General features: G+C 44.5%; 1 protein-coding gene across 2 annotated transcripts in view; it reads right to left on the bottom strand.

Annotated features, from left to right (window-relative positions):
- RHBDL3 (rhomboid like 3) overlaps positions 1-27,166 on the bottom strand; it is a 66,226-nt gene that overhangs the window by 9,353 nt on the left and 29,707 nt on the right. For both annotated transcript variants that reach the window (XM_075518866.1, XM_075518867.1), the window contains 3 exons: positions 17,482-17,640; positions 2,301-2,525; positions 1,434-1,582 (listed from right to left, as the gene is read on the bottom strand). In XM_075518866.1, coding sequence (XP_075374981.1) covers positions 1,434-1,582; positions 2,301-2,525; positions 17,482-17,640 — 533 coding nt within the window. The remainder of the gene's footprint in view (positions 1-1,433; positions 1,583-2,300; positions 2,526-17,481; positions 17,641-27,166) is intronic.

The following is a 27,166-nucleotide window of genomic DNA, read 5'->3' as shown; positions in this document are numbered from 1 at the left end:
AGTGTTTCTTCCTTTTACAAGCCCAGTTTCCCCACATCCTCAGCAATGGAAACTTCCAATTCTCATTTTACATAACCAGCCTCACATCTAAGTCCAACAGTCTCCACTTGCAGATTGAAACCTGTAAATAATGGACTTTTTGGAGGGATTTAGCATGCAGAGTACAGATGTTGCCACGTTCATAAGTTTCACCTATAAATTTTTTCCTACTCTCCCCTTGGGTGGAGTCTGTTCTGTCCTATGATTTTTATTCAGAGATCTGGGGCACATCTTGTGCTCAAGGGCAATTACATACTGAGGCAGTTATTCCATGGCAGAGAAGAGACATCAGCACGGCAGAGAAGAGACGTCAGCATGTCTTCCATCAGAGACATGGAAAAAGGAAAAGATCAGCTTGATCTTTCTGGCCTTTCATAGGAGAACATTGACTGATGGGAATATAGGCTTTCTATTTAAGAACAAAGGGTCTTTATCCAGTTTCAAACTATAAACTACTGCTAAAAAGCTTGTTGCTGTGATTTTTCAATGACAGAATTACAGAAAATTGCAATTATCTGCCAGGAACGTGTGCAGATAATGATCTGAGAAACTACTCAGAGGGGGTAGAGTGTTTTGTACAGGGATGAACTTTCCTGTGACACTCACTCATCACCATGGCATCACAAACATCACATAATTAAGTCTCTTTGAATCTTGGGCGGACTAGCACAGTCAAGAAGCACAGACTTAGAATCACCACGCCTTGTATTCTCTTCCTAAGTCTGCCACATACCTCCCATAGGATGAAGGAGGATTCATTTTACTGTGCACCTTCATTTTGCATTTTGCATTAGATGGACCATTCTCTGTCCATCTGGTCAGTCGAGATTATCAGCTCTTCAGGAACACTGGCATTTGTACAGTGTGTACAAAATGGGAGTTCAATCTTGACTCAGGCTTCTAGGAGTTATCTCAGTCCATACAGAAGGGACAACATTACTAAAATGATGACATGCCATAGGCACAGGGAATTTAATTGACTTTTCCAACCTCAACTAGGAAGTCTAGCAAGAATACACCATATAGTTTTTAAATACCAGTCCAGCATCTTTGCAGACTTGTTCTACCACTTGCACAGCTCCTCTAGAGGGACACTGGACTTCAATCTGGTGAGTTTTAGGAAGCACGCACTGGGAAGTGCACAATAAGAGGCAGGTGTGGTCCCAGCACTGCTGGGGAGAAGAGCAGCATCTGTTAAGTTCCTTATGTTGCCTCCTCCCTTCAGAGAGCTGCGAAGGTTTGCCCCTCATTGCCCAACACTCCACAACAGCTTCAGATTTTTATAATAATTTTTTTTTTAAACTTATTTCTGAGCTGATTCCATCACGTCCTCCTCCTCCCTCTTTCTGGGGAACCTGAACTGTAAGGAATCTCCGCAGTTTGTAAGTACTCACCCTGCATGCATGAATATGTAGGTTAGGTACCTCCAAGCCTGAGCACGGAGCTGAGGATGGTAAAGTAATGCGTTCTTCAGGTATAAGGGATGGGTGACTTGCAGCACAAATCTGTCTAATACCACTCCATTGTAAAGAAAAAAGGCAACCTAAAAGAGCAGGGAGATTCCTTGGTTAGCAAATGCCTTCTCTCGCTGAAAAGCACTTTGTAGCTCAAAATCATGGAGAAGAAAGTCAAACGTACAATAATTTTTCTCCCATATGACAGCTTCACACAGCATGAGTTCCCTATTTTGAAGAACCTGCAACACATTGGTATAACTATATGTAGCTTTCTGTAACACACCAGCCACTGAGTCAGAGGAACTCAGCACCCTACTGATCAGTGCCATATTATATCCTCTCTGTGTTTATTCCAGTGCATCATTCAGCAACTGTGCAAAGGTCTGATTTGGGCAACAGATGAGCAGGTCAGAATATTTAATCCAATTTCTCTTCCCTCCTTTTTCTCTCCATTCAGAGAACAGAGGTAACCATATAGGGATTTTTCTTCTAAGTCCAATATTTGAATTACCAGTTTCCCTAGAACTGTCCAGATTTTCACTCCTCAAAAAGTTTTGCTATAGTTTCCCTAATTCTGTAGTTTTATATACAAATTGTTTCAATGACTAATAGCCACGCTTGGAGACAGATAGCATCACAGTCTCCACTTACACACACATATACAGGTAAGCCAAAATGGCTATCAGCTTCGTGCTTGTCCTTGTCTGGGTCTAAGCGAGTCCCACTCTAGCCCTTGATCATGTCCCAGCAAAGCCTTTGGCAGTGTGGTGTGGGTTCCCAGAGAGAGGGAATTAAGGCACTTGCCTCTACAATAGTGATGGTAATCATGAACCAGGGTGGAGGGCAGCAGGTATAGCTGTCGTAGTACCACTTGCGGTCTATCTCTCGTGGCAGGGTCTCATATGCAACATGCCGGATCAGCCTCTGTGAAAGGCTCAGCCCCGTTTCCTCCAGCAGTGCCTTGCTGCACAGCCTCCTGTTCCCCTGAAGGATGGCTTGGCGGAAACTATTCGACCTTTTGTTGCTCATCTGGGTAAAAAAAAAAAAAAAAAAAAAAAAAAGGAAGAAACCATGAGGACAAAGCAATGCCTGGCACAACCATCCAGGGAGATTAGTGCCGGTTTGGCAGCACCAGATCCAGGCAGGCAGGAGAACCATGAGCAGGCTGGAGCTTTAGGAACGAAGTCTGAGGATGATCATGGGGTGACCTACATGGGGTGTGAGGAAAACTAGTACCAAGGTCTCCTGTTACGATGCCAATAAACGAAGTCAGGGCAGAACACTGGCAAGGCAGAGCAGAGGCTGCTGATCCACTTGGCTAAGCTCTCTGGCCCATTCTCCAGCCTTCCATCCACTGTCTTCACCATCAGTTATCACAATCCATATTCATGTGTCCTCCTTCCCTCAGCTCCCCCTGCTCTATCACACTTCCCTACACCTGCCTTCTCTTGGGGCAGAAAATTTCTTGAATGTAGCAGCAGGTCCATTCACAGCACCTAACCCTTGTGTTCTGGTCCTTGTTGGCAGGAGTTCACTCTGAGCAAAGAAAATTTTCCCTTTGTGTAAATCAAAACTGCATGAGCAACAGCAACAAAACAACAAACTAAAGTGGTGTACAGGCTGTCTTAGCTGCTGTAAACTTGCAAGAGGAAAGTATTTCTTCTTTTAAAACAGTTATCCGCAGAGGGAGCAGGTTTTGAGAAGGTACAGGCTTTGGAGGATACAGCTAATTTGTATATGCATTATCATCTGACATGCATAGAATTAGCTATCTATCTTTTTGAGCATACCCTTTCCCAATTTGGATGCATAATTAAAGCAATTGCATTTGCAAATTAGGCAGATGGAATTTTATGCCTGGCCTGCTGGGGGGGGGGAAGGAGGAAGGGGAAAAAAAAAAATCACATCTGAAAGAGCTTGCTCCAAGATTTGGATAATTGCTAATTAGCCCTGATGTCAAACAAACCTGCTGCATTAGAGTCACTATCTGTACTGGCTGAATCTTTGGCAGGAAGGCTTAAAAGGCTAACTATGCATAAAGACCACTACAGGGGGACCTTTTACAGTAAAAGACAGCAAAGCAAATGTGACAGCCTGGTCCTTCTTCTGAAAGAACTGCTAACTGATCTAGAAACCACCAGCATCTTCAGTCTCCCAGAACCAAATGAGAGATGACGTTCAACAGCGTTGACTTCCAGTTGTCTTGGATCACACTGGATTCAGCTACTATCCCAAAGACAGCAAGGCCCGGAGCTTGTACTCTCAGTGCCCAGGCAGCTGGGTAATTGTTCCAAGCTGGACCAAGCTGCTTAAAACACAGTAATCATTGCAAGGAGCCACCTCCTGTTAATCGCTGGAGGAAGGCAAAGGAGCCATCTGAGGTGATGGCACTGCGAGCCATTCTCCCAGCAGCTGCCCATCACTCCTTAGCCTTCCATTTGCAACCTGTCCCTCCAACGCAGAAATTCATCGACATGAGCAACATTGACAGGCAATTGATCTATTTCAAGTTTTTTAAAACTGGGGGGAAATTTGTTGTTCTTTTTGTTGAACTTTTGTCCAACAAATGTTGTTGTTCTTTTCGAGTTGTTTTAGTGAGAAAAAGGTTTACTCTCAAACCTCTTTCCCCTTTCCTGGTATTTCTCCTTTGCGCTCTCTTTCCTTCACTCATTCATAAAACACTTGTAAAAGAACACTGCTGGCAAAAGAAGCAGAAAAGGCAAAGAAGAAAAAAAAAAAAATCTGCCCACAATAATCTTTCTTCCAATCTTCTCAAGTCTATCATCCGAAAGCTTTTATCTAAAACTAGGAAAATGTTGTTGGTGATCGTCTGTTGCATTAAGAAAGCCCACTCATGTTGAAAGACAGTATTTTCATAGAGAAACATCCACCAGGTGTAAGGCTTTCCTTAGCATGTGAGATGCTTTTTGGTAGGTGACAGATGTACCTCTGTTTCAAAGGGTACCTTTAGCCACCTAATGACCTCACTGTATCCTCAGGAGAAAACTTTGCTCTGGGTTATTTCAGAGCAGCCTGTCAGAGATGTACTGTGCATGCTCCCTCGCAGAGTTGGGCAGGAAACTCCAAAGGCTGCTGACATTCGTGTCTGTGCTAGGGTCATAACAGAAATTTCCTTCCACTTGTTCAGCAGAGGATCCTAACACAGGTACCACTGAACCCGTCTGTTATTGCTGAGCATGGCAAAGAGAGACTTGCTCAGTTCAATCACCTGAATTCAGCACAGCCCCGTCAGTCCAGTGTCCTGCTCTGCATTACTGCTAATGCTGCCCAAAGAGCTCAAATAACAGCAAGGGCAGTGCAAATTCATCAGCATGACGTTTCTGAAGGTGTTCTTCAACATACTGAAAACAAAACAGGACGGAAAGGTCTTCTTAGTTTTGTTAAGAGCAGGGTATTGCAGGATCACTGTGGAAGTCACACCTCAGATGAACAAAACCTCTGGCTCTCCTGTGGAGGTGGGAAGCTGGACCTCATAACACTAAGTGACTTGCCCAAGGCCATACGCTAGAGTTAGAAGAATCCAGGTTGCAGGACTTCTCTGATCACTAGGCTGCACTGCTTTCAAGCCTTTCTGTTCAGCAGAAAGCTCTGCCTTCCTCCTCCGAGAGACGAAAATAAACCACAGGACATTCCACACCCCACACAGAAGCCAAAATGGAAGCTCATGACAATGTGATTTCCTCCAAGGAACGATGAAAGACAGTCGTAGCTTTGTTCTCTCAACTGCCTGTTCTCACACCCCATTATTTTTACAAGGTGTTCCATATTGGTTGTTTCTGGCCACATCTGGATGATAAAACGTCGAGTTATTTAAACTGGTAATGATAGGAAAGCAGTAAATGTTGATATTACAAGAGCAAGGTAAGCCCTTGGGCAAAATGCTGATAGCTCTCTAGGGAGTATATGTGACTGCTGGAGAAAGACCTTGTATGCCTCAACACACACAATAAGGTTATTTCTACACACTATGAGGCACTGCCCATTGGTAGCCTCTCTGAACAACAGGTATGGATGTATCACACCAACTACACTTGTAAGTAGCAAGCACAGCCTCTTCCTCCTAGTTGATTTTTGGTAGACCTCCCCAGATACTGTGATATAGGTACAGAAAAACGTATAAATGGATTAAGAGTTTCTAGGGTTTGTCAACACAAACAAAAGCAAATGCCTGAGAAATCATTTATGGCTAACTCAGATATGAGGTCATGGCATCACAGTGTTCAGAGAGGGAAAAATACCTTTGAAGTCAACTTCTTAGGTGGCTGGAATCCTGTCCCAGGATAGAGGGTCTACTGGGTATTCAAATTCATCAGCTCTTAGCAAAGAGGCAACAAGAAAACTGCCTGCAAATTAAACGGAGCATGTCATGAACTGCTGCAGTCTTGCAGAACATACGGAGATATCCAGCACCAAGTGTATTCTTCCCAGATTGCAACACATCAGCAGACTCCTTGGAAGGAACATGACTGGCAAGGAGCAAGATAGTCCCTGCATCCACCTACAACAGTAGGTGCTGTGTCAATGGGAGCCAGACTTCAATTTACCCAGAAAATGAAAAGCCTTTGGTAGCCATAATTACAACTCTAACTCTTCAGAGCTCTTAGCACTAACTAATCCTCCTGCCACCTCAGGCAAGGACATAAAAATATTTGTCAAGCCTCTTTTAGAGCAGAGGATATGGAAAGAAGGTCCAGGTTCCCTCTAAATGCTGTAGCCTTGGCATGGTTTTACAGCCAGATGAGGCAGGGACACACAGTGTCAGGAGCATATCACGCGGGCTGAAAAGCCCCCACAATCCACTAAGATGTGGACGACTGGATGTACCAAGCACCTGTTAAAATTAGGCCTCTCAGTAAGATGACATCCTGCTGGTCCCCCACCTGCAATTATTGCCCATCACACTAATGAGGAAATGATCTCCAAAGAGGCAGCACAGCTGACTGCCAGGGCTCAAGCAAACGCAACAGTCCTGGGCCTACTCACATAACCCCACAGGCCTTTGGATTAGGCTGTTAACCTCAAGCTAGGAGGTGATGGGCATGAGGAGAGACAGAGGATTAAGTCACTACCGCTGCTCTCACCAACTCTTGATGAGAAGCCTATTTCATTCCTCAGACTGACTTTGGAAGACTCAAATCTTCCCAAACAGAGAGACTTCCATATGGTCACAATTTGCTGACTTGATTTCGGAATGACATAATATTGGTATTTATGAGCCAAGTATTTAATCATCAGCTGAAAGAACACTGGGCCTATTGTTGGCCTGCACATTATTACGGCTCCAGAAGCTCAGGGCAGCCCACCCCACTTCTCTTAATGCAATTGATCTGGGACTTCTTTAATGAGCATGATATTAAAGCTGCAGGCAGATGGGTACAGCAAACAGTATGAGGGGAATGAAGGTAGCCGCGGGGAACACCACATTCCCTTAGTCCTTCATGCCTGCAAAAAGTTATTATGCAGAGAGAAAGAAATTTCCCTTGCCAAACAGCCAAGCTGACATGACTGGTAACCATGCACTGCCACCTCTGCCCTTTGGTATTACCATACCAAAACAAAACAAGGCTTAGTGCTACAGCTCTGCTCCAAGGATGGGTTTGATACATCTGCCAGAAAGGAAAATTTTTTTCCTACTTAGATCTGAACCTGTCTTCAACATTGAAAGTGTCAAAATTTAGGATAAGAGTCTGTCTAGCATGTACTGTCTAGCATGGCACAGTACCAAACTTTGGTAAAATACAAAGCCCTGCTTTTGTTCAGGACACATGCCAACCTAGAACTAGTCTCAGATAATCTCCAATTTGCAATGGAAACTGTCCATTCTCACTGGCAGACCAATTTCTCTGCATTTCCTGGCCATCTATACTACCTTTGCTACCCTAGATAATCAACAGCCAAGTCATGCAGCATTTCCCCATCTCCAGTTTCATGGCTTGTGTGGGGCACAGTACCCTTTTTATGGTTTTTATTCAAGCCTCACTCAGGAGGTTTTGAAAAACACGGATTTCTGTCCATTATGTATTGGCATCTTTGAGGCTGGTCTATGTCTATTTTTAAACACATACAACACTGTGACAGGCAATGCATTCAACTCTCCAGCTCTGATCCTCCAAGACACAGAACACTAAATCAGAAGTTAGCACAAGCTTTTTAAAAGCCTCTGTCAGCTCCAGTTTTATAACCCACTTTACTTACAAATGCAGCCTTTCCAATCAATTTTGCTTTCAAGATTCACATTTATTTCCTTCCCTCACTCTGCACTTCTACAAAATGCTAATGTGGGTAAAGACTGCTTCTCCCAAAACACATAGCTCAGCATCAAGTTCATCTGTCACAGATGTTCACATCCTCTGAGCCAACCTGGTAGCACTTTCCCAAACAGTATCAAATGGAAAAAAAGTAAATATCAACATCCTGATTTGCTCTGATCAAGCAGTGGTTTACTCTGGGGATTCAAGAAAAGTTAGAGGCAGGAGATACCAAATAAGTTATCCTGGTCATTGCAAGGGTGTTCCCTGCTCAAGGTTTTGTCTGGACTCCTATTAAATGTACCAGGCTTAGACCTTCCAGCACTCCCATTAGAAAAGGTAAACCACATTCAGATTTCAAGGTTAATTGCAAGAACACTGCTTGCAGGACAAGACTAACACTATGGTTCAAATAACATTGTGTCAAAACACAGCAAGTTTGAAACTTCAAACCCCCCAACACCTGTTCCATTTTTCATTGGTGCTGGGAAGGATTCCACAACTGAAATGAATCCAGATTTAATTTTCTGAAGCTTTTTTTTTTCCTCCAAAATATCTTTATAACATTTCCCACTCACATGTGTATTTTAGAAACATACACAATTAAAATGACCATTTAAGTTGACACTGTGCTTCTCAAGTTTCAACTGTACATGACTGTAAACAGCTGAGGAATCATGGTTAAGGATGGAAATTTCTATGCTAACTTCCACTTTAATTAGCGTAATGATTATTTGCCAGACTAGTTCACTTGGAAGAAAGTTCTCTCTTCTGCTGCTACGTGTAGCCAGTATCTAATGGACTCAGATCAATGTACAAGCTGAACACACTGCAAAAGCAGCTCTTGCATCCCAGTTATTAAGTTTCAAGATACTCACCTGGCCCTCTGAGGGCTTTTCTTCCCCCTCAGGAGATGCACATGGCTCTTGGAACATCAAAAATCACCAGTTTTCTCCAAAATGGGAAGGAAAACAACATGAAGGCAGTGAGGCACATTTGTCAGAAAGGGCATCCAGCTCCTGGAAATGCTCCCTGGAGTAAGAACTTTGCACCTCAATAAGGGCTTTAATCCATTGAGAGGTAAGAGATGGATAAGGACACAATCACATGACCGCCCTCATCTATCTCTTGAGAAAACCTCCTCCTTACTCATAACAGCATAATATTAGATCAAATACTGAAGTAAGAGATTTTCAAACCTTTTTTAATTAAATATTTATTATTATACCTCTGAATAAAGGCCAGGAAAAGAGCTCAGGAATCCTACACTTTCAGCCAAGGCAGTGAATCAAGGACAGAGGAAGCAATTAAAGGGGTGTCCCATTGGAAGCTGAAGGACATCCCAGAGGACCCCAGATGGGACTCCTCTTGATGTTTGGCAGAGGATCTGCCCTGGTTCAACAGCGCAGCTAATTGAAAACACAGAGGGGAAGAAATGGAAGTATAAAACCTGCAGCTTTGCCTGAAACTAACCTTTCCAGATTAACAATAGTGAGAACGAAATGACAAACACCGGACAAGATCAGTAGAACTGAGGTCCTGGATTATTCTGCAACAGCCTTTTAAGCTTAAAACACTCACTAGAAAGTGAACAAGGATTTGGCAGGAAGAGGAGATATTCATTTGGGCAAACTTTTGTCTTGCCTGGGGATTCCCCTGAGAATTGGAGATTTAGGCTTTATTGCTTATCTTCCCAGTGACTCAGGTAAAAAAGAATTATATATGGTTCCTGCAAAGTCTTCTTCACCTAAGCCTTCTATGCAGGCTGTCAGCTGGTTCAGTAAAGGACATGCAAAGACACTGGAAGTGGAATTTATAGCTACTTTATGACTGTGCTACGAACTACTTCGAAGTATCATTAAAAAAAACCCCAAGCAAACCACGGTTTAAAGGACCTCTCTCACCTGCACATTCTCTGACAGAAAGAATACAGTATGTAACTTCTTAAAAGCTCACCTCCACAAAGATAATAAAGCCCTCCTGGTGCTGTCCCATACTCACTCACAAAGCCAAAAGATAAAATTCAATGTTTTCTCCTTTAAAAAGTTATCTCTTTTCCTAGCTACAGCTCTTCTTTCACTGTTTCCCCTCATTTCAGTTCAAGCCAGGTTGGAGGAAGTATCCCAAGTAAAAGTGTTACCATTGCAAGCATTGAAACAGCAAAGGCAAGAGCTACTCACCTTTCAAAGCAGAAAGAACAGCCGTGAAAAAAATATACGGGCACACGCATTGTCCCCACAAGGGACAGAACCAAGCCTTGCTTTTACCACTGAAATGGCTAATAAGAACAAATGGCTTCCAGCCATGCATTATTGAAAAATATCTTAAGAAAAATATAAGCAGCTACTTTTGAAGCCTTGGAAAGCAATGGAAAAGCCGGGTGGAGCTAGAGAAAGAGGGAAGAGGGAGCTAAGGGAACAAGCAGGAAGGGTTCAGCAGCTTGCAGAACCGGTCCTTCTGACATGGCTGGCTATTGCCTACTGAATCCTATGCCCAGCTGGAGATATGTCCCACCTCTGCTCTGTTAAGATAAAACATGATGTTGAGAGTTTGGAGAAAAGTCCTTTCACAGACTCAAACAATGTGAACTTTTAATTTGGTGACTACTGACAGGGAGGGTGTGCTGCTACCCTGAGATCTCTGCAAAAGAAAAACTCCTAAGTCAGAGAAGGTGCTTTAATGCCCCCTTTTAGTGGCATAAGTGGCCAGCAGAAGGTCTGCAGAACAATTGCAAAACACACATGACCCTGGGGGGAAAAAAAAAAAAGAAAGGAAAAGAAAAAAATCTCTCACAGATGGAAGAGCTTTGCAGCCTCTAAGACAACATGTATTTTAATGGCTACCAGCCTATGTGCTCTGCCTTTCACAAAGCGAAGGGAAAAGAACTGTGGAGTCCAGAGAGAAAACTGCCAGCAGTCTTGTTCCACAGGGGGATAATTCCTAGTTTCATAGGGAGTTTAATGAGATTCTAAACTGACATTGGCTCTTTAAAGAAAAGAGCAAAAAAACTCACTCCCCACTTCGTAGTTGATAAGGCTGAAACAGCCTCAAGAGAACCCCATTTAATGACGCTGTCAGTGGCATTTTAGAGGTTTTATCCTTACCAAGTTTCAAATAAGTCATCTAGAAGGGAAAGTTCCCAACACAACTTCATTAAATCAAAGCATGCTAATTCCATACCCATAGGGCTTCAACTCAGGGCTGTGCAAAGGCATTAGCTCGTTGTAAGCACGCGCTTAAGTTTAATCATGCTTCAATTGAGTGCATCTTTAAGTATCTTTCTATACTGCACTACAGACTCTTACAAGTCTACGAAAGTGTTAAAACTAGAGTGGGAATTCATTATTTTGCTATATTTTTTCTTTAGGACAAGCCACAAAATAAGTTTCTATAGACTGATGAAGCTGTAAAGTGCAAGTCAAAGCCTCCATTGAAAGAGCTCGTTTCCCACTTAAAACATTCCGCGACCCGCTTTGGACTCGCTGTTTTTGTTTGCAGATTGTAACACAATCCCGAAGTATTTTATCCCTTCAGCTAGTCCTGCTTCCTCTTCAAATGCCTACACAGATCACCCTGCCGAGGACAGAAAAAGCTAGCATCTAAATCTTAACCTTTGTATTTCGACAGCATCCACTAGCATAGACAGACCATAAGACTCTGGGTAGTCACTTCAGCTCCTCCACCTCCCACATTTTATCTTATTTTTAAGATTCCAGACATATTTTGACATAACTGCCTCTTTGAACATCCAGCTCGACAGCATATAGCACAAGACAGCCTTCCACCAACAGTTAATCATGTTCCAGCCTCTTCCATGAAGTAAGAAACTTCTGCAAAGATATCTTCCTCTCACCTTCTCTGATGGCCAATAGACCTCTGTATCTGTCACTCATGAGGAGGAAGAGCAGGGGCTGCAGATTCTTAGCCTGCATTTGCAGTTTTATTTCTTTACTTGAAGAGGCAGTATTTGCAGTCTGGCAGCACACTGAGAAAGCCAGAGAGGAAACCACAAAAACTAAAGGAAATCTTCCTCTGAAGGATAAAGTGTGCTGGCACCAGCAAAGTTTGGATTAGGGTGACCTGACTGTTGTTACACAGTGCTTAAAAAAATGTGTGCTGTTCACTGAAAATAAGGTAGAATTAGCCTGTCCCTAGAAGCCAGCAAGGCCAGGGAAAGGAAGGCAGGTGTTAATTCTTGATCCGGAAAACAAAGGATATGCATTTAATTAGCTAATATATTTTGCTCACTACTGAGATGCTACATCAGCTTCAAGTTACTACAAAGCTACAGCTAAACTTTTCTGTTGGAAGCAGCAGTGTTTTGTTTTTCCCCAAGTCACATGAACTCTGTCTCAGAGCGTACTGATTCCTCCCAAACATGCTGAAATACCATTGCCTTCAGGGAACAGCATTTGTCCTCAGCTCTTCTAAACCCAACACAGCCCCTCAAGCAAATGCTCATCAGAGAGCTGGTTCCCCAGCACCTGGTCTTCTTCCACTGGAGAACTGCCATTGACTTTGCCAAAATTGCAAACCCCAAAAGAGATGCAACTCTTATCTCCTTCCATCTGGTGCAGAAACAGACCCATGAGGCATAGACAGGCTTCCACAAGTTTCACAGTGAGTCTGTTGCAGAGCCAGGAACAAAACTTAGGTCCACCTGTCTTCCAGTCCTGCCCTTTGAACATGAAATCCATAGCAGGGTCAGAGAGACGTTCAGTGTGCACTAGGGACACCTCCCAGGGTAGTGCCAGTGTTGGAATGGGGGACAGCCACATTCCCTTCTCCTCAAGTCCTCCTGCCCCATGCCGGCAGGTCTAATCTGGACCACACTGAATGCACTGAGATCAGCTTTTACAACACATTTGTTTCAGCAGTGATCTGTAGAGTTGCACTAGCAGAGAAATCTCTTGGGCTGCAGAATAGATTTTGCTTTAGTCTCGGTATAAGCTGTGATTTACTTTTCTAGCAAAAGCTGCTTTATTAAACATGAAGTTCTGTAAAACTTTTCCTTGTCCAGAGCAAGGCTAGGAGTTACCTACCTGATTTTCACAACAAGAGAATATAAGCTATCACCACAGCCTGAACTGGCCCCATATTGCCCCTCCATCAAGCAAAGTAAGGTCTCAGAAGCTCCATTGCACCCCCTTGCCTCTGCTCACATGTCTGAAGAGGAACATGTGAGGAGGGTGAGAGGGTGAGGAGGTGGCAAAGCCATGAATCCAGCCTGTCCAAAGGAACAATCCACATTCCCAGGCAGAGAGGACAAGAAAGGTTTAGCCAGAGAATAATAGACTGAGTCTCTCCAGGGCCTCACTGCTCTGCTCTTTAGCTTTGTTACAGTTCACAGGATATTATGCAAAGTAGTCCAGGACTGCCAGCAGCAACTGCTGTTCAGCAAGGATCCCGGCAAATAACATCTCAACTATAATTACCTCCTGGCCTGTCTCCTCTCTAAAAGTAGCAAAGTTAGTTAAACAGCTTTGTTCGTTATCTCCTCCTGTGGCCTATGCTCTTCATAGCTAGAATTTTCACTGTCCATTTTTAGCATCTCTCTTCACAATGCAGAAAAGCAACCAGACAACAGAAATGCACAAGACGTCTCCACTTGTACAGGAAACACTTTTGTTATTCTGCACTCAGACACAGGATAAGAAATCCCATCTGAAATTGCTTTCTGCCATTCTTGCAAGCCCTAGTGTAGAAACAGAAATGGATATGATTGCAGCATTGTGTTTTATGACCATGTGAGATGAATCTCATATGTACAGAGGAGAAATAATTCCCAATGAGTTGCCTATCTGATTTCTTTTTCAGCCCTTTCTGTTCACAGATCACATCAGGAGTCTTCAGCTTCCCTGAATTTATTCATTACTCAAATTATTTACTGAGTGATTTCTAGGGTCTATTCTCATCCTGTAAAATTTTCAATTTCAGAAATTTAAGCTGCTTTGCTGAGTTGAGAATAGGCATATGTTTTGTGTGGGTATATCTGGATCTCCTTATTCAGGTGAGAAGTCCTAGAATTACATTTTTGGTGCATCTAGAAGTTCACAACACACTTTGGACATCAGGGGATAACGCAGCTTTGCTCAATAGCAGTCCCTTAGTTGGGGATCACAGCGTCAGAGAGCAGGCAGAGTTGTTGGTGCTTATGATGATGTTGGAGCATAAGGGTGCGAGCATTTTTTACTGGCCTCTCTGCAACATGCAGTACCCTGGAGGAAACAAAGTGTTAACTCTATTGCTCTGTGAGGTTTATGGCCTGTAGTGCCTTCTGGAAATAATAATTTCATAGAGTTACAGCTGCTTCTGTGGTCACTAATAGCATCTCTTGGCATCAGACTCTCTAGTAAGTAGCCAAGCACCCTGTAGAATAAGTGGCATCACATTCTGTCATACTTCCAGGGAACCCAGCAAAGATTAAGGGTTCTACAAGGCTGAAAAAAGGGAAGACGCTCCCTGCTCAATTTTTATCAACATTAAGTGTGCTGGGTTTGGCTGGGATAGAGTTAATTTTCTTCACAGAAGCTAGTATGGGGCTATGTTTTGGATTTGTGCTGGAAACAGTGCTGATACACAGGGATGTTGTAGTTACTGCTGAGCAGTGCTTACACAGAGTCAAGGCCTTTGCTGCTCCTCACCCCACCCCACCAGCGAGGAGGCTGGGGGTGCACAAGAACTTGGGAGGGGACACAGCCAGGACAGCTGACCCCAACTGGCCAAAGGGATATTCCATACCATATGGCATCATGCTCAGTACATAAAGCTGGGGGAAGAAGAAGGAAGGGGGGGCGGGGGGGGAAATGTTCGGAGTTATGACATTTGTCCTCCCAAATAACCCTTACGCGTGATGGAGCCCTGCTTTCCTCAAGATGGCTGAACACCTGCCTGCCGATGGGAAACAGTAAATTAATTCCTTGTTTTGCTTTTCTTGTGTGCGTGGCTTTTGCTTTACCTATTAAACTGTCTTTATCTCAACCCACAAATTTTCTCACTTTTTTTCTTCCGATTCTCTCCCCCATCCCACCAGGGGGGAGCGAGCTAGCGGCTGTGTGGGGCTTAGTGCTGGCTGGGGTTAAACCACGACAATGAGCAAAGCTGAGAGGAAAAAACAGAGAGGATATCATATCCCAGGAACTGACCATTGACAATAGAGTTCTCTTGATGCCCAGTGGTTAAACCCTACTTTCTGCTGGGTTCTGTAAGACAGCGCATGTTTGTACTAGTTTTGGCTGGAATAGAGTTAATTTTTTTCATAGTAGCTTGAGCAGGCAGCTCATCAGCTCCTTCCATCCCCATGCTTGGAAAGAAACCAAAAGAGCTGCTTGCGAGACACACACACACACACAGAGGAGTCCCCTTCCTTCCACACCTCTGCTTTGACAACTGCACTGTAATGCATCTTTGATACCCAGCCCCACTCTTCCCCTCAAGGCCTCTCCAGTGGCCAGAGCTTTATTAATGCAATTTTACCTCTTGCTCAAAGTTTCAGTACCTTGGACACATTTGGGAGGCCATGAGATTCTCTGATCATGTCAGAGTACTTGTTCATGAATATTGATGGAGAAAAGGAAAACCACACACACAGAGCCATGCTTGTAAAACCTCTGTGGATCTAATAAAAGGTCAGCCTTTCCCTTCCTCACATCCAGCACCATCATTTTGGGGAGCAGATCAATTCTTGCTAGGCTACTGAAACAGACAGATTAACCTGAGCAAAAAGCAGAGATGATCATCAAGCACAAGCATGCACTTAAACACCACCACACATAGTTTCCAGGATTGACAGCTATAAAGTGAAGGAAATCACTAATTTCACAGTGGTTCTGTGTCAACTGTGCTGTTTCTTTCCATCAGGAAGTTCAAAAGGCAGGTTTGGTAGCAGGAAACTAGGGAAAAGAGAAGGAGCCCTAAAACGTTTGGATGTTGGAAATGAATAACAACTAGAGGAGGCGTGAGAAAACAGATGTCATTTTGTAAGTAGTTTAATGTTCTGGCATTTGCATTGCCTATTGATTAGAAACTGCAAAAAATGCAGATGAGGATAGAGGGACTGATGACAGAAAAATCAATGGCTTCTTTACAGGAGTCATTCAATAGTAGTGAAGGAAATTTGCCATTTTGCAGAAATCACATCAGGTGGGTGTGAGCTGGCACGATCTCCTATTCCCCAAAGGAGAAGGATGTCCAAGCCTTTCACCTCCCACCTGCCTCTCATTAGCTTGTGCTGCTCCCAAGCTCAGTGGCACGAGGAGAGAGGAAAAAGCCCAGTTCTATTCCTGAGCCTGCTGCCAATGTGTTGGCTGGCCCTAGGCCATCATTTCTGTAAAAGCAATTAGATGATACCTCTTCCTGCTACCTAAGTTTTGTGCAGCTCAATTAGTGAATGCTTGCATGTTACTTTGAATATACCAAACTGTAGAACAAGCAGCTGTTACTATAAATACATTGCTGATCACAGAGTACCATTGACCACACTGTTTATTAAGCCGGAGCTGTGGAAAACCTCACACTCACTGTGATCTGTTTAATAGTTTAATAATAATGCTACATTTATTTTACTGTGTACCTAAATACATGCAAGGCACTAACAAGATAGCTTGATTAGACACAGCAGATCTACATCATTGCATCACAGTAATTTCACCTTCACACTGACCACAGCCTGACTGAGGTTGTGGCCTGGATCCTTGACAGCTGTGCCCTGTTGTCATACTTTTCTGATTAATGTGAAGACAGGATATATGGAAGATACTTTCTTTCTAAACCACCAACACATGCATGAGTGACCATGACAAACGGAGGGATCAAATCCCCATGTTGACTGCAGGAACACACAGAGATGCAAATTATTATACTCTGCATCAAGAACACCACCAGCTTTCCAGCGAAACCTTAGAGACATCACTGACTTTCATTGCTCATTGACTTTGTCACTCAGGTTTCTCTTACTGCTGCACTAGATCTGCTGGAACTCAGGTGGGGAATGACAGAGCAAGAACAGGGCAAAGCCCCTGGAATGGCCACTGTTCAAGATACCTATCTTGCAAACAACATTTCTAGGCCATCCTGGGTATCTAACAACACATGTCTACATCTGTGTTGACTCGCCAAACTGCCTTGACAATAAACAGAGAGATCCCTTCACTAATTGACTTAGTAGAGATAGAGGCATCCAGATCATGACTCATACAGTCTGAGACATCTCACCTGGGATAAAATGAACATGAACTAGAAACACTTGCTGCTGTTGATGCCTACAGCAGTGCAATATGACTCCACCCAGCAAGTCAACACAAAGTTATCTACATATTTTTGTCTGGAAGTCGTGAAATCTCTAGATAAAACAGGAGACATCCAGACTGACAGACCTCTGCTTGCAAACAAATGGCTCCTTATGACAGCTACTAATTGATGTTGACAGCAAAAGCCTCTAAACTAGAAGCAGCCATTGCTTCATGCTACTCTTACAATAGCTCCCGCAGTTTCTTCCCATGCAAACTTGTTTCCCTAGAAAAATCAGCAGCCACTTGACTCTTGGCTTGAGAGTTCATTTACCACTGAATGTTTCAGCAAGCCCACGCAGAATGTGATGCAGAGACACAGCAAACACTGGTGTTGATAGAGGGAGGGAGGGAGACAGACTATCCCTCAACAGCCAACGTTTTAAGCAGAGCCAAGGACTGACAGGCCCTGCCAGCCAGAGCACTCACCAGGTTGACAAAGTCCTGGTAGCAGATCCTCCCCTCGGAGTTGCTGTCTGCCAGGGCCAGCAGGACCTCCAGCTTGTGGGGGTCCAGCTCTGAGCCGTGTCTCTGGAGAAGGGTGCGAAACTTCTCAGTGCTGATGTAGCCAGTGTTGTCGGGATCGAACTGGGATAGGAGGAGAAAGTGCCAGAATTAACCATTCCATGTTACACACAACTCTGCCCTCCTATGCATTCATCATCCGCTGCAGACCCACAGGGAGCCCAGGGGCTGCTCTAGGCTTTGGTGATGCATTGCCCTGCAATCACCTCATCTCCAGCTTCCGTTCACTGCCCAGGGACTGCAAAGCACCCTGCTGCAGAGAGGGGTGAACCCCGGCATCATCATCCACACCATCATCCTGTCTCCACCCAAGCTTCAGCTAAGTCAGCTCCCTTCACCTTCCTTCCCTCTGCATCATCGTTTCTCTTGGCTCTTTTTTATATCCCTCTCTATCTGGACTATCAAGCAAACCAGAGATGCAGGCTGTGAGATAAAACGTACTGAAAACAGTTTTACTCCTGCATTTCTTAACACAAGTGAAACACAGGAATATGCCATCCCTCCTCAAGCCATTTCTGTGCTCAGTGTTTCTGACAGTCACCTTTCTAGATCACCTCTACAGATGCCTTCAAAATGGTAAATGCTTTTCATTGTTGAAGAGCTCTCTATTTTAAGATGGATTGGAAAGAAAGTCTTTGGACAGGGAGCAAAGCAGATGAACATTATGACAAATTAAAAGTGACAAGGCAGCCACATGCCATTTTCAGAACATAAACCAAAGTCATTAGAAGGAAAGTCCCAGGTGAGATTTGGAGTGAATCCCACTCTGACCAAAAACATCACTGTTTTCCCTCAGACTAAGTGGTTAATCTCCTAAAAATGCCACCGACCGAAAAGAGACAGCTTTGCACAGCTGTTCAAACTTATGACTGCTTCCAGTGGTCTCTAACCCGCACCGAGCTCCCCAGGACACACTGCGAGTGGCTGCCAGTTCACAGGCGGGCACAGCCCCAGCCCTGACAAAGCCAGCACTGGCACCATGCTGAGTGCGTTTCTTTTGTGCTTTGAAAATTAGTGGACGCAAGCTGCCAGACCAGCCCGTGCTAGCTGTGGTACAGCCTGATCTCCGCCAGCTCTCTGTTGCTGGGAGATTTGCCTTTGATTTCCCAAACTTGGCTGTGAGAACCCTGGTACTCACCGGCCTCCTTTTGTAGATAATGATATCAAGCTTGTTGGCTGGATTGAATGGCTGTCAGGGGGCAGGGTGGTCAGGAGGGAGTCTTTTAATGGAAACATTTGGGACATAAAAGGCCTTGGCAGAGCCAAAAAGGTCCTGACAATCCTCGCTCTTTCCTAACAGAACAAAAGCTGAACAGGCGCTGGGCCTTCGATCTGATGCAGCAGAGTAAAGGCTGCCTTGGCAAGGAAGGAGGTGAGAAGAGGGATGTGGCAGAGGATGCAGCCTGCCAGTGGCAGGGTTGGCATTGCTCTGAAGCAAGCAGAGCAGCTATAAAACAGACCAGTCTCAGGCACGGGCAGCTTGTTTAGAAGACGCAGTGCCCATGTGCAAGGATCTGGCTCTGTCTCCTTCTGGCCCGAGCACCTTTGTCCTGCTGCTGCTGGGGACTTTGCTATCGCTGGCTGCTTTGTTGAGGAGGAGCTGTCTAACCTGAGATCACAGCCCCTTGCGGGAGCAGGGCTAGTCTGCTATTCTGTCAATGCAGCAGCCCCTCTGTGAGGAAGCTGCTGGGGCAAGTGGATTACACAAAACAAGACAAACCAAGTGACCTGTGGACAGTCAGAGCTGGGCGCTCTCCCCTGCCAAGGGTTGTTCTGTCCTTGCGAGGTGGCCTGGATGTACCTTCCTGACAGCTGGCACCCAGAGCCAAAGGTGGATTTCATTAGCTGTTTACCGTTAAACAAGGGCTTAATATTAATCCCTGGAGAAGTTTAGCTCCCCTACTCCAGTCAGCCCACTCTGATGCTTTGAGTTAACAGATCAAATTCTAAAACCAACCCCAAAATCAGAGCTTCTCCACTCAGGCTCAGCTCTGATGTTTTTTGCCTCTTGCTGGGACTCCCAAGCCAGCCTAAGTGTGCATTGCCCAATCCCAGAAGCACAGGTAGCCAGGAAATAAAGTATTATTAGCATAATACCCAAGATGACCTTTCTCAAGGGGAATTTACAGAAGCTGGGAGATGAGTCATTCAGTGTATGGATCTAACACCTGCAATCCCACAGATACTACTGTATTCATCCTTGTTTCCTGAAAACGTTTGACCTAACCAACATCTTACTTAACTGCACCACTTTAACTATATCTTGACATTTAAGGTATCAGAACCTATCTTGTCTAGGACAAAACCATTTGCTCCTTGAAGGCTTAAATGCCTCCCTACTTTGAGGGCCAGGGTCAGTGACTGAAGTGCAGAACTCTCCCTCCGTGCTGTGTGCTCACTGTTTGACTTGGTAGGAAAGACCAATGGTCACAGCAGTGGGGAACGTGGCTATTCCTTCAAAGGGCAGAAGAGATACAGAGCTGAAGCACACAGGCTCCCAAAGCACAAAAGAGCTGCTCAGATCACAAACCACTTTTCCCAGACTATTCTGCTTTAAAGCATTCCAAAAAGAAACATTTTGTAACCCACAACAGAAGTTACACAACCACTTCAGAGCTTCAAACCAGTCCACAAGGACACACTAATGACTCCAGACTCACTACTGCTCAGCAGACACGATCCTGTCACTCAAGACGATGCTGTCCATACCTGTTCCTGGCTGCTGGACAGACAGCTGGACACATGGACAGACAGCTGAAGCCTGTCTGGTGGCTATGAAAAAATGGCATAGCTACCAGATGCTTCTTTCTCACACCAATAGGCACCAGTACTCCTCCTTCAGCTCACTGGCTTGCTGCTTGTCCCACCAAAATCAAAGCAGTGGCAGAAGGTAGCTAGTATTTTCAGTACTGTAAACATGCTAGGGAGCCTGTTCTCCTCCTTCACATTACTATGTATAATTTTCTTTTTGGCACTAAGTTAATGACACTAATTAGAAATAAGTTTGAATTAAAATGGTGGGTCTGAACAGCATGAAAGAGTAAGAGGTGAACAATGAACAACTGGCATCTGAACTAAAAATGCCTGCCTCAGAGCAGGACTAGACCACTGCTTCCACAACCTGGAGCAGAATGTTTTACTGTAAACCCCAGCTGTAAGTGAGTTCTCTTATTTATGTTTAAACAATTTTCTTCAGCATATAAAAATCTCATCTGTCACCACAGCACTCAGAATTCACCCCAACACTTCAAACTGCCTCAAACCCTGTTTCTGGTATCAGAGCTAGCCGCAAAAATCAAGGGGTTGAGCTGGTCCTGAAAAACATGTGTCCCTACACATGGCAAAAACAACATGTGACAGCACACTCAAAATGCTTGGGTCCATCAATTATAAAAGAGGCAACTGACCTTTGCTAGACGCTTCATGTATTTATCCATGATGATCTCGTTAAGGGCCACTTGTCCCACAAGCCCAGCCGAGCACCTTTGTCTCACTGAGAGGACAGATGATGACCGGTAGCCAGCAGCATGTCTGCACTGAGCCCCAGGTCCAGCCCCACAAGTCCCCCCCCAGCTTCCCAGGCAAAGCCTACCAGCAGCTAAGTCAGCACAGTGGCTTCCTTCAGTGTAGTTACTTCTGCCTCTGCCCATCCACTTGGGCAGACAACTGCAACAAAACCGGTGCAGGCATGAGGAAGGCCATTTGCCCCCCCTCACCTCCCCAAACAATAGGACGCAAACAGCAATTTCATGCAAGGTTTCCTCCGCATTTCAATGACAATCACCCTTAACTCCCTTGATCCTCAACCAGACTCTTAAGCAAAAATGTAAATATGTTAATGACCGTAGCAGCCATCTGACCCAGAATCTTAATTCCCTGGTCCAAACCAAGCTATTTTTTCCTATTTCTTCCTTATTTTAGAGCAGACACACCATAAACTGAAGGCCCCACAGCAAAACTACAAGACAAAAATAAGGGGAGGGGACCCCCGCAAACTCTGATGGAAATAAGAAACACAGTTGAGAAAAGAAAATGAAATCTCAAATTGTTCCTCCTCTTTAATTAAAGACACATCAGCCACAGCTGAGTGAGCAAGTAGGGTGGAGGCTGGTGCTGTAGACAGACAATGGGTATCTTGGGAAAACACAGACATTTCACACAGCCCAGCCAGCTGCTCCTCTCCCCCATGGCAAACAGCTCTCTGGGGCATCAGAGCAGCTGGAGAGTCAACAACTGATCTAGGCACAACATGAGGATCTTTGGCTAGCTTTAGGATTGCAGATCTGTGGCAGGAACAGAGAATTTGCTACCACCCATGGTTTCCCCATTGAAGGGCTTTGTCTTGGCATCACCCAAGCCATAAGTTGTCTTTGCAATGGGCAAGGCTCCAAGCAACTTCATCTATTTTGGAAGTTGGCTTTGAGTTGGATCAGTCCCTTCAAATCTGAATCATTCTATGGTCTGGTGGTATCTTCACTTCTGGGAGAGACTGACCTGGCAGTCAGGCCTCCTGGCACTGACCCCAGCTCTGCTCCAGACTAGGAGGCAGATTCTGGAAATAAATTGCCCTGAGCTTTAGCTTCCCCTCCTATTATATGGAAGTGACAACTCCTGCCTTATTTCCCACCAGAAAGGAGCTATCAATAGTAGGCCTGCTTCTTGTTCCCATGGAGGCCCTTTCCCACTGGAAAGGGGGACTCAGTCACATGCAAAATTTGTTCATCTCCAAGGGTTTCAGAAACCACTCTGAGCTTCACTGGATTTGAACTCAGACAGTTAGATGGCATAGTCTCTGCAATCCAGGGATGCTAACAAGCTTTGGAAACAACCAGACCATCTCCAACCTCAAGGGCCATGCTGTAGTTAAATCAAGAGTCTCCAAGTCAATACATGGAATTGACAGACTCCAAGCTGAAGCTGTGAAAGACATTTAAGACAGGCACCGAAACTCTTCTCAAGATTGTCACACATTTTACCAGAGCCCATTCTCTACTTTTCCACAGTCTCTGGGGTCATGCTGTGAGTTGGTGAGAGGCTTGCGTTTGTTTGTTTTTAAAAAACAAAACAAAACAACAATGTGGCAACAGTATATGTAGCATTTATTGCTTTGATGAAGATTAAAGGAATGACAAAGCAGAAGATGAAAGCCTGTCTTATAATCCAAATGAGAGGGCGAAAAGCAGGGGCTGTTTTAACAGGAGTTTCATCACTGCCTGGTGGTGATGTTCTTCTGAGCAGCTTAATGATCTTGCTCTCTCTTCCAATAGTGGGAGGCGCACAGAACAGGAGAAACCCTGATCCAGCAGGGAGGAAGGCCAGTCAAAGGTAAGTGCATATCCCTCCACCTTGAAATCCAGCTTCTCACCATTAAAAGTCACTTAACCTGAGTTGCCTGAACATGTGTGGTAAAACATTAGTGCTGGCTCCAGTGACGCACACTCTCTTTGCCTGTAAATAATGAATTTACCCACCACTGCCCAGACAATAAAAGGGATTAAGGGCAGTACTTTTAGTGCATGTTAGAATGCTTTGACCTGAGGTGAACCCGAGGGCTGGAAACATCACCCAGCTCTCAAAAGCCAGATTGCATTTAAGCACAGAGTATATACCCTCACTAACTCACCAAGCAGGGTCCTCAGACAGACCCGCTCCCTGGAAAGCTGCAGTGAGAGAGCACAGAGCTACTCAGCTCAGCATTCACCTAGGCAGGGAGGCGTTTGCAGAGCAGATGGCCCGTCACCTGGATTCAGGTAAGTGTCTCTCTGCATGCAGCACATGGCAAAGTGGAGATGGAGGGAGCTGGTATAAGATTCCCTTTTCCCTGAAGAGCAGAGTAGCCTGAAGGACCAGGTCCATCAGCTAGCTGGCCAATATGTAGAGGCATTTCTGCTCTAATTTATTTCTGCTACTGTCTTAGGTGCAAAGACAAGGAAGGGACCTACATTACTACCATCTGTTGTTACCTTCTGCAAAAGCACTTCATCTAGACAGGCACTGGAAGCACAAATTCAACATGAATGGGAGAATGAAAAGATTCAGGAGTACGCCACTGCTCAGTTGTTAGGCAGACAGGAGAGAGGACTCTGGGACCAGGTTTGATTCTTGGTATTGCCAAAATTTCTAGAGTGAGCCCAGATGCCTGTTGTAGTGCCTCGACTTCACCATCTACAAGGCACAAGCAACGCACCTGTGCCTGCATGATCCTGCACAGTGAGGGCTGTGGAACACTTACAGAGTGTAAGTGGATGATAGCTGCAATGGCAAAGGGCAATTAACAAGCCACAAGGCCAAGCAGCACAGGGAGAATATGACAGAGCTGGCCTTCTGCCAATGTTTCATGTATAGAAACATATCAGACTTCCCAAAGCCAGTGACAGCTGGACTGAACTCCTTGACTCCATAGAGGTTCAGACCCTGGTCCAAGCCACCACAGGCCAAGCAGATCCTGCATTTGGAGACCCCAGGAATTTCTGACCCACACCTTGCTGGGGAAGCCTACCATGCTCAGCCAGGTACCCAAATCCATGTTTCTGTCTCCACACACATTTTTAATGCAACTCTCTCCCCTATCCTTCCTCTGCCTGTGGGTTTCTTCCTGCAAGTCCTTGCTAAGACACTAAGAGAGGATAGAGCTGAGATACACTCACAGGACCTGTTGAGCTAGCTTTCAGTCCTCTGCTGTCTCAACAACCCACCACTCTGAGTGATCAGCCTCCTGGCAGAACACTCACAGGAATCAGCCTCCAGTCTCAGCTGGGGAATAACACACAGTGTTCAAGCCACCCAGAACTAAATTATTCAAAATATGCCACTGTGCTGGCTTTGAAACCAAAGCTGCTCCCCAGAAAGAAGCTAGGGTAAATAGAAGCTCCATTATCAGCAGTACTGACAAGGAAGGAGATGCAGCACTGAAAGTGAGGGAGGTAATTACATGATTAACGAGACAGTATGGATGGCAGGAGATGCCCTCCATTATGCCACAAGGCTTAATGCAAAGAGACATGTTTATAGACTGAGCCTTCTCCAGCTCTGCTTCTTCCTCTTTTATTATTTATGTAAGTGCATTAAGACTAAATGGAAAGAAGCTGAGGCACTCTAAAAAGTGGTGGGGTTTTTTTTAGGTGGAAATATAATTTTTAATCTTGATTCAGCACTGGGCACCTTGTGCATTTCTCTGGATAGATGTCCTCAGCTGCAGCAACAGGCTGGGCAGGTTACAGCCCAGACTGGCGAGTCACGGATCTTGTATCACCAGCCCAGCTCTGGTTCTGACCATCCGCACATTTCTGAGATTGTGAACAAGATGAAGCCTACAAGAGATCACCTAGTAACTGCCATGACCAAACCCACCCTAACAGTAAAAACCTTTTCTTAAATCCTTAGGCAAGAGGTTTAACACTCTTTCCACATCTGCTTGTCAGCACTGGCCCAGACATTGTTGTATGTACAAATGCCCAATCTCTTGCTCTCCCTTTTGAATTCCTCTAGTTTTTAGGGCTCCACAATCTCCTGAGGCAACGAATTCTGCAGGCTAATTAAAATAAACCCCACTTTTCATCTGGATGGTGTAAGGCATTAAATATCAAAAGCTGAAAACAGCAATATCGATACTACCATGACACATGATATTCTCATTTACCACCACATAATTATTGTTTCTGTCTTTTTAGTCGTGTCTTATTAGAGAATCTCAAAATCCTGTATCAATATTAATTACATCTCTCAGGGCTTCTACATCGTGAGGCGACATAATGCATAAGCCCCTTCATTCAGAGCTGAAATGCAATACACTCTGGGTGGGATGCTGCATTTATTTGGACTACATAACTCAATAGAAGGCATAGCATGCACAGTTAACCTCACAGCCTGGAGACAGACAGGGTCTAATCACTATTGCTACAAGAAAAAAAAAACCAAACCAAACCTAAACAAAACAAAAAACACTCCAAAAACCAACACACAGCAATCAGAATAGCTGTTCAGCTGGGGCTGTATTTCAGCGCAAGTTCCTGCAGTCAGATCCCTGCTTACCTCCAGGTCAACTAAACGTACACAAGCATTTCTGTAAAATTCACTGCTATTGACAATGTCTCCTGTCACAGCAGTGTCTCTGCTGGCACAGATGAGGCAGACAAGTCTTCTTATTCAAAAGGGGGTTTTGGTCTGATATTATCTGGAAAAAGTGGCATAGGTGATACCAGCACAAAAGAGCCAGGAGTAGTTCAAATGTTTCTGTTCTGTATTTGGACAAAAGCCCAATGAATTATCTCTACCATATGATGATGGTACACTTTCTGTCCCAGCAGTAACTCTGGACAATGTTACACAGCAGCTGCTAAAGTTAGATAGTTTTGAATCAGCAGGTCAAGGTAACTTGCATCCAAAAGGTAACTTGCACCAAATATGGTGACAGGCACCCACACCACTCCCAAAACTGCAGGGCTGTGACAAGAATTTAATGGGACAAAGCAGGTCTGTCAGCCTAATAGCAACCCACAGCAAATGAACAGATGACTGATACTGAGTAATGCATAATTGAAGGAGGACTGGTCTAATATCAGTCAGAATAGGCTACAGAAAATAGATTATGTTCAGCTGATATTGGATGAGAATGGATGAGAATACAAACTTGGTGCAGATCATAAGACAAGATCACCAGTATAACCAGTTTCTGCAGGGCATCTGACATCACCAGACAACCCTGTGTTTGAGGACTTACTGTGACACAAACTCAGGCTGTCACATATTCAACATGCTAAAGTCTGGCTATTTGACAGGTCTCAAAAATAGAACTAAGCTAGAGAGGGAGATGCCAGTAATGGGGTCCCATGAGAATTTTTTCTTGCCCCTACAGAATTATCATTAGGAGAAAGCATGAGATAAGTCTGCATCATGCTCACAGATGAGCTAAAGCAGCAAGTTACTAAGCATGAGCTGGGTCTTTTGGTAAAGCTGGGTGCTTGCAAACAATACATATTACAGTAAAAACAAATAGAAAGCCATGTGGCCAGGAGCCAAGAATGCCAGCCAGCTTACAAGATGGGGAATGCCATCTTCAGAAGCAGCCACGGGGGGGGGGGGAGGGGAAGCCTTGTTTGTTACACTGAGTGCAACGTAACTGAGTCTCAACGTAACACTGCCTTCAAAAAAGGAAACATGACCTGCAGGTTTGTAAATGAGGTGACATTATCTCTGCATTTGGCACTTTGTTACTGGTGTAGTCTGACTAACTCCACTGACAGGCTCAATTCATTAGTTTATGAAAGGGAAGGTTAAGCAATGACTTGATCACTGTCCAGAAGAACCACAAAGGGAACAGAAATTTGGCAGTAGAGGATTCTCCACTATGACAAAGGTATAATCACATCTAGGGGCTAGAGGTCAAAGCTGGGGAGCTTTAGATTAGAATAAGTTGATTATTTTTTACTATTAACAAGTGAAATGTCTCACTAACTTCACCAGAAGTTTTACAATTGAATTGCCAGTTTTCCTAGGAGATGAGGTATGGCTGAGGTCAAGCAGAAGACCACTCAGAAAATCTTCTGGCCTTCATTATGAGAGACTAGATGATCCCAACAGCTCCCTTCTG

The sequence above is a fragment of the Mycteria americana genome, chromosome 16 (assembly GCF_035582795.1).
Source record: "Mycteria americana isolate JAX WOST 10 ecotype Jacksonville Zoo and Gardens chromosome 16, USCA_MyAme_1.0, whole genome shotgun sequence".
In the NCBI taxonomy this organism is placed as follows: Eukaryota; Metazoa; Chordata; class Aves; order Ciconiiformes; family Ciconiidae; genus Mycteria; species Mycteria americana.
Note: the sequence above shows the minus strand (reverse complement) of the source record. Positions and strands in the feature narration are given on the sequence as shown.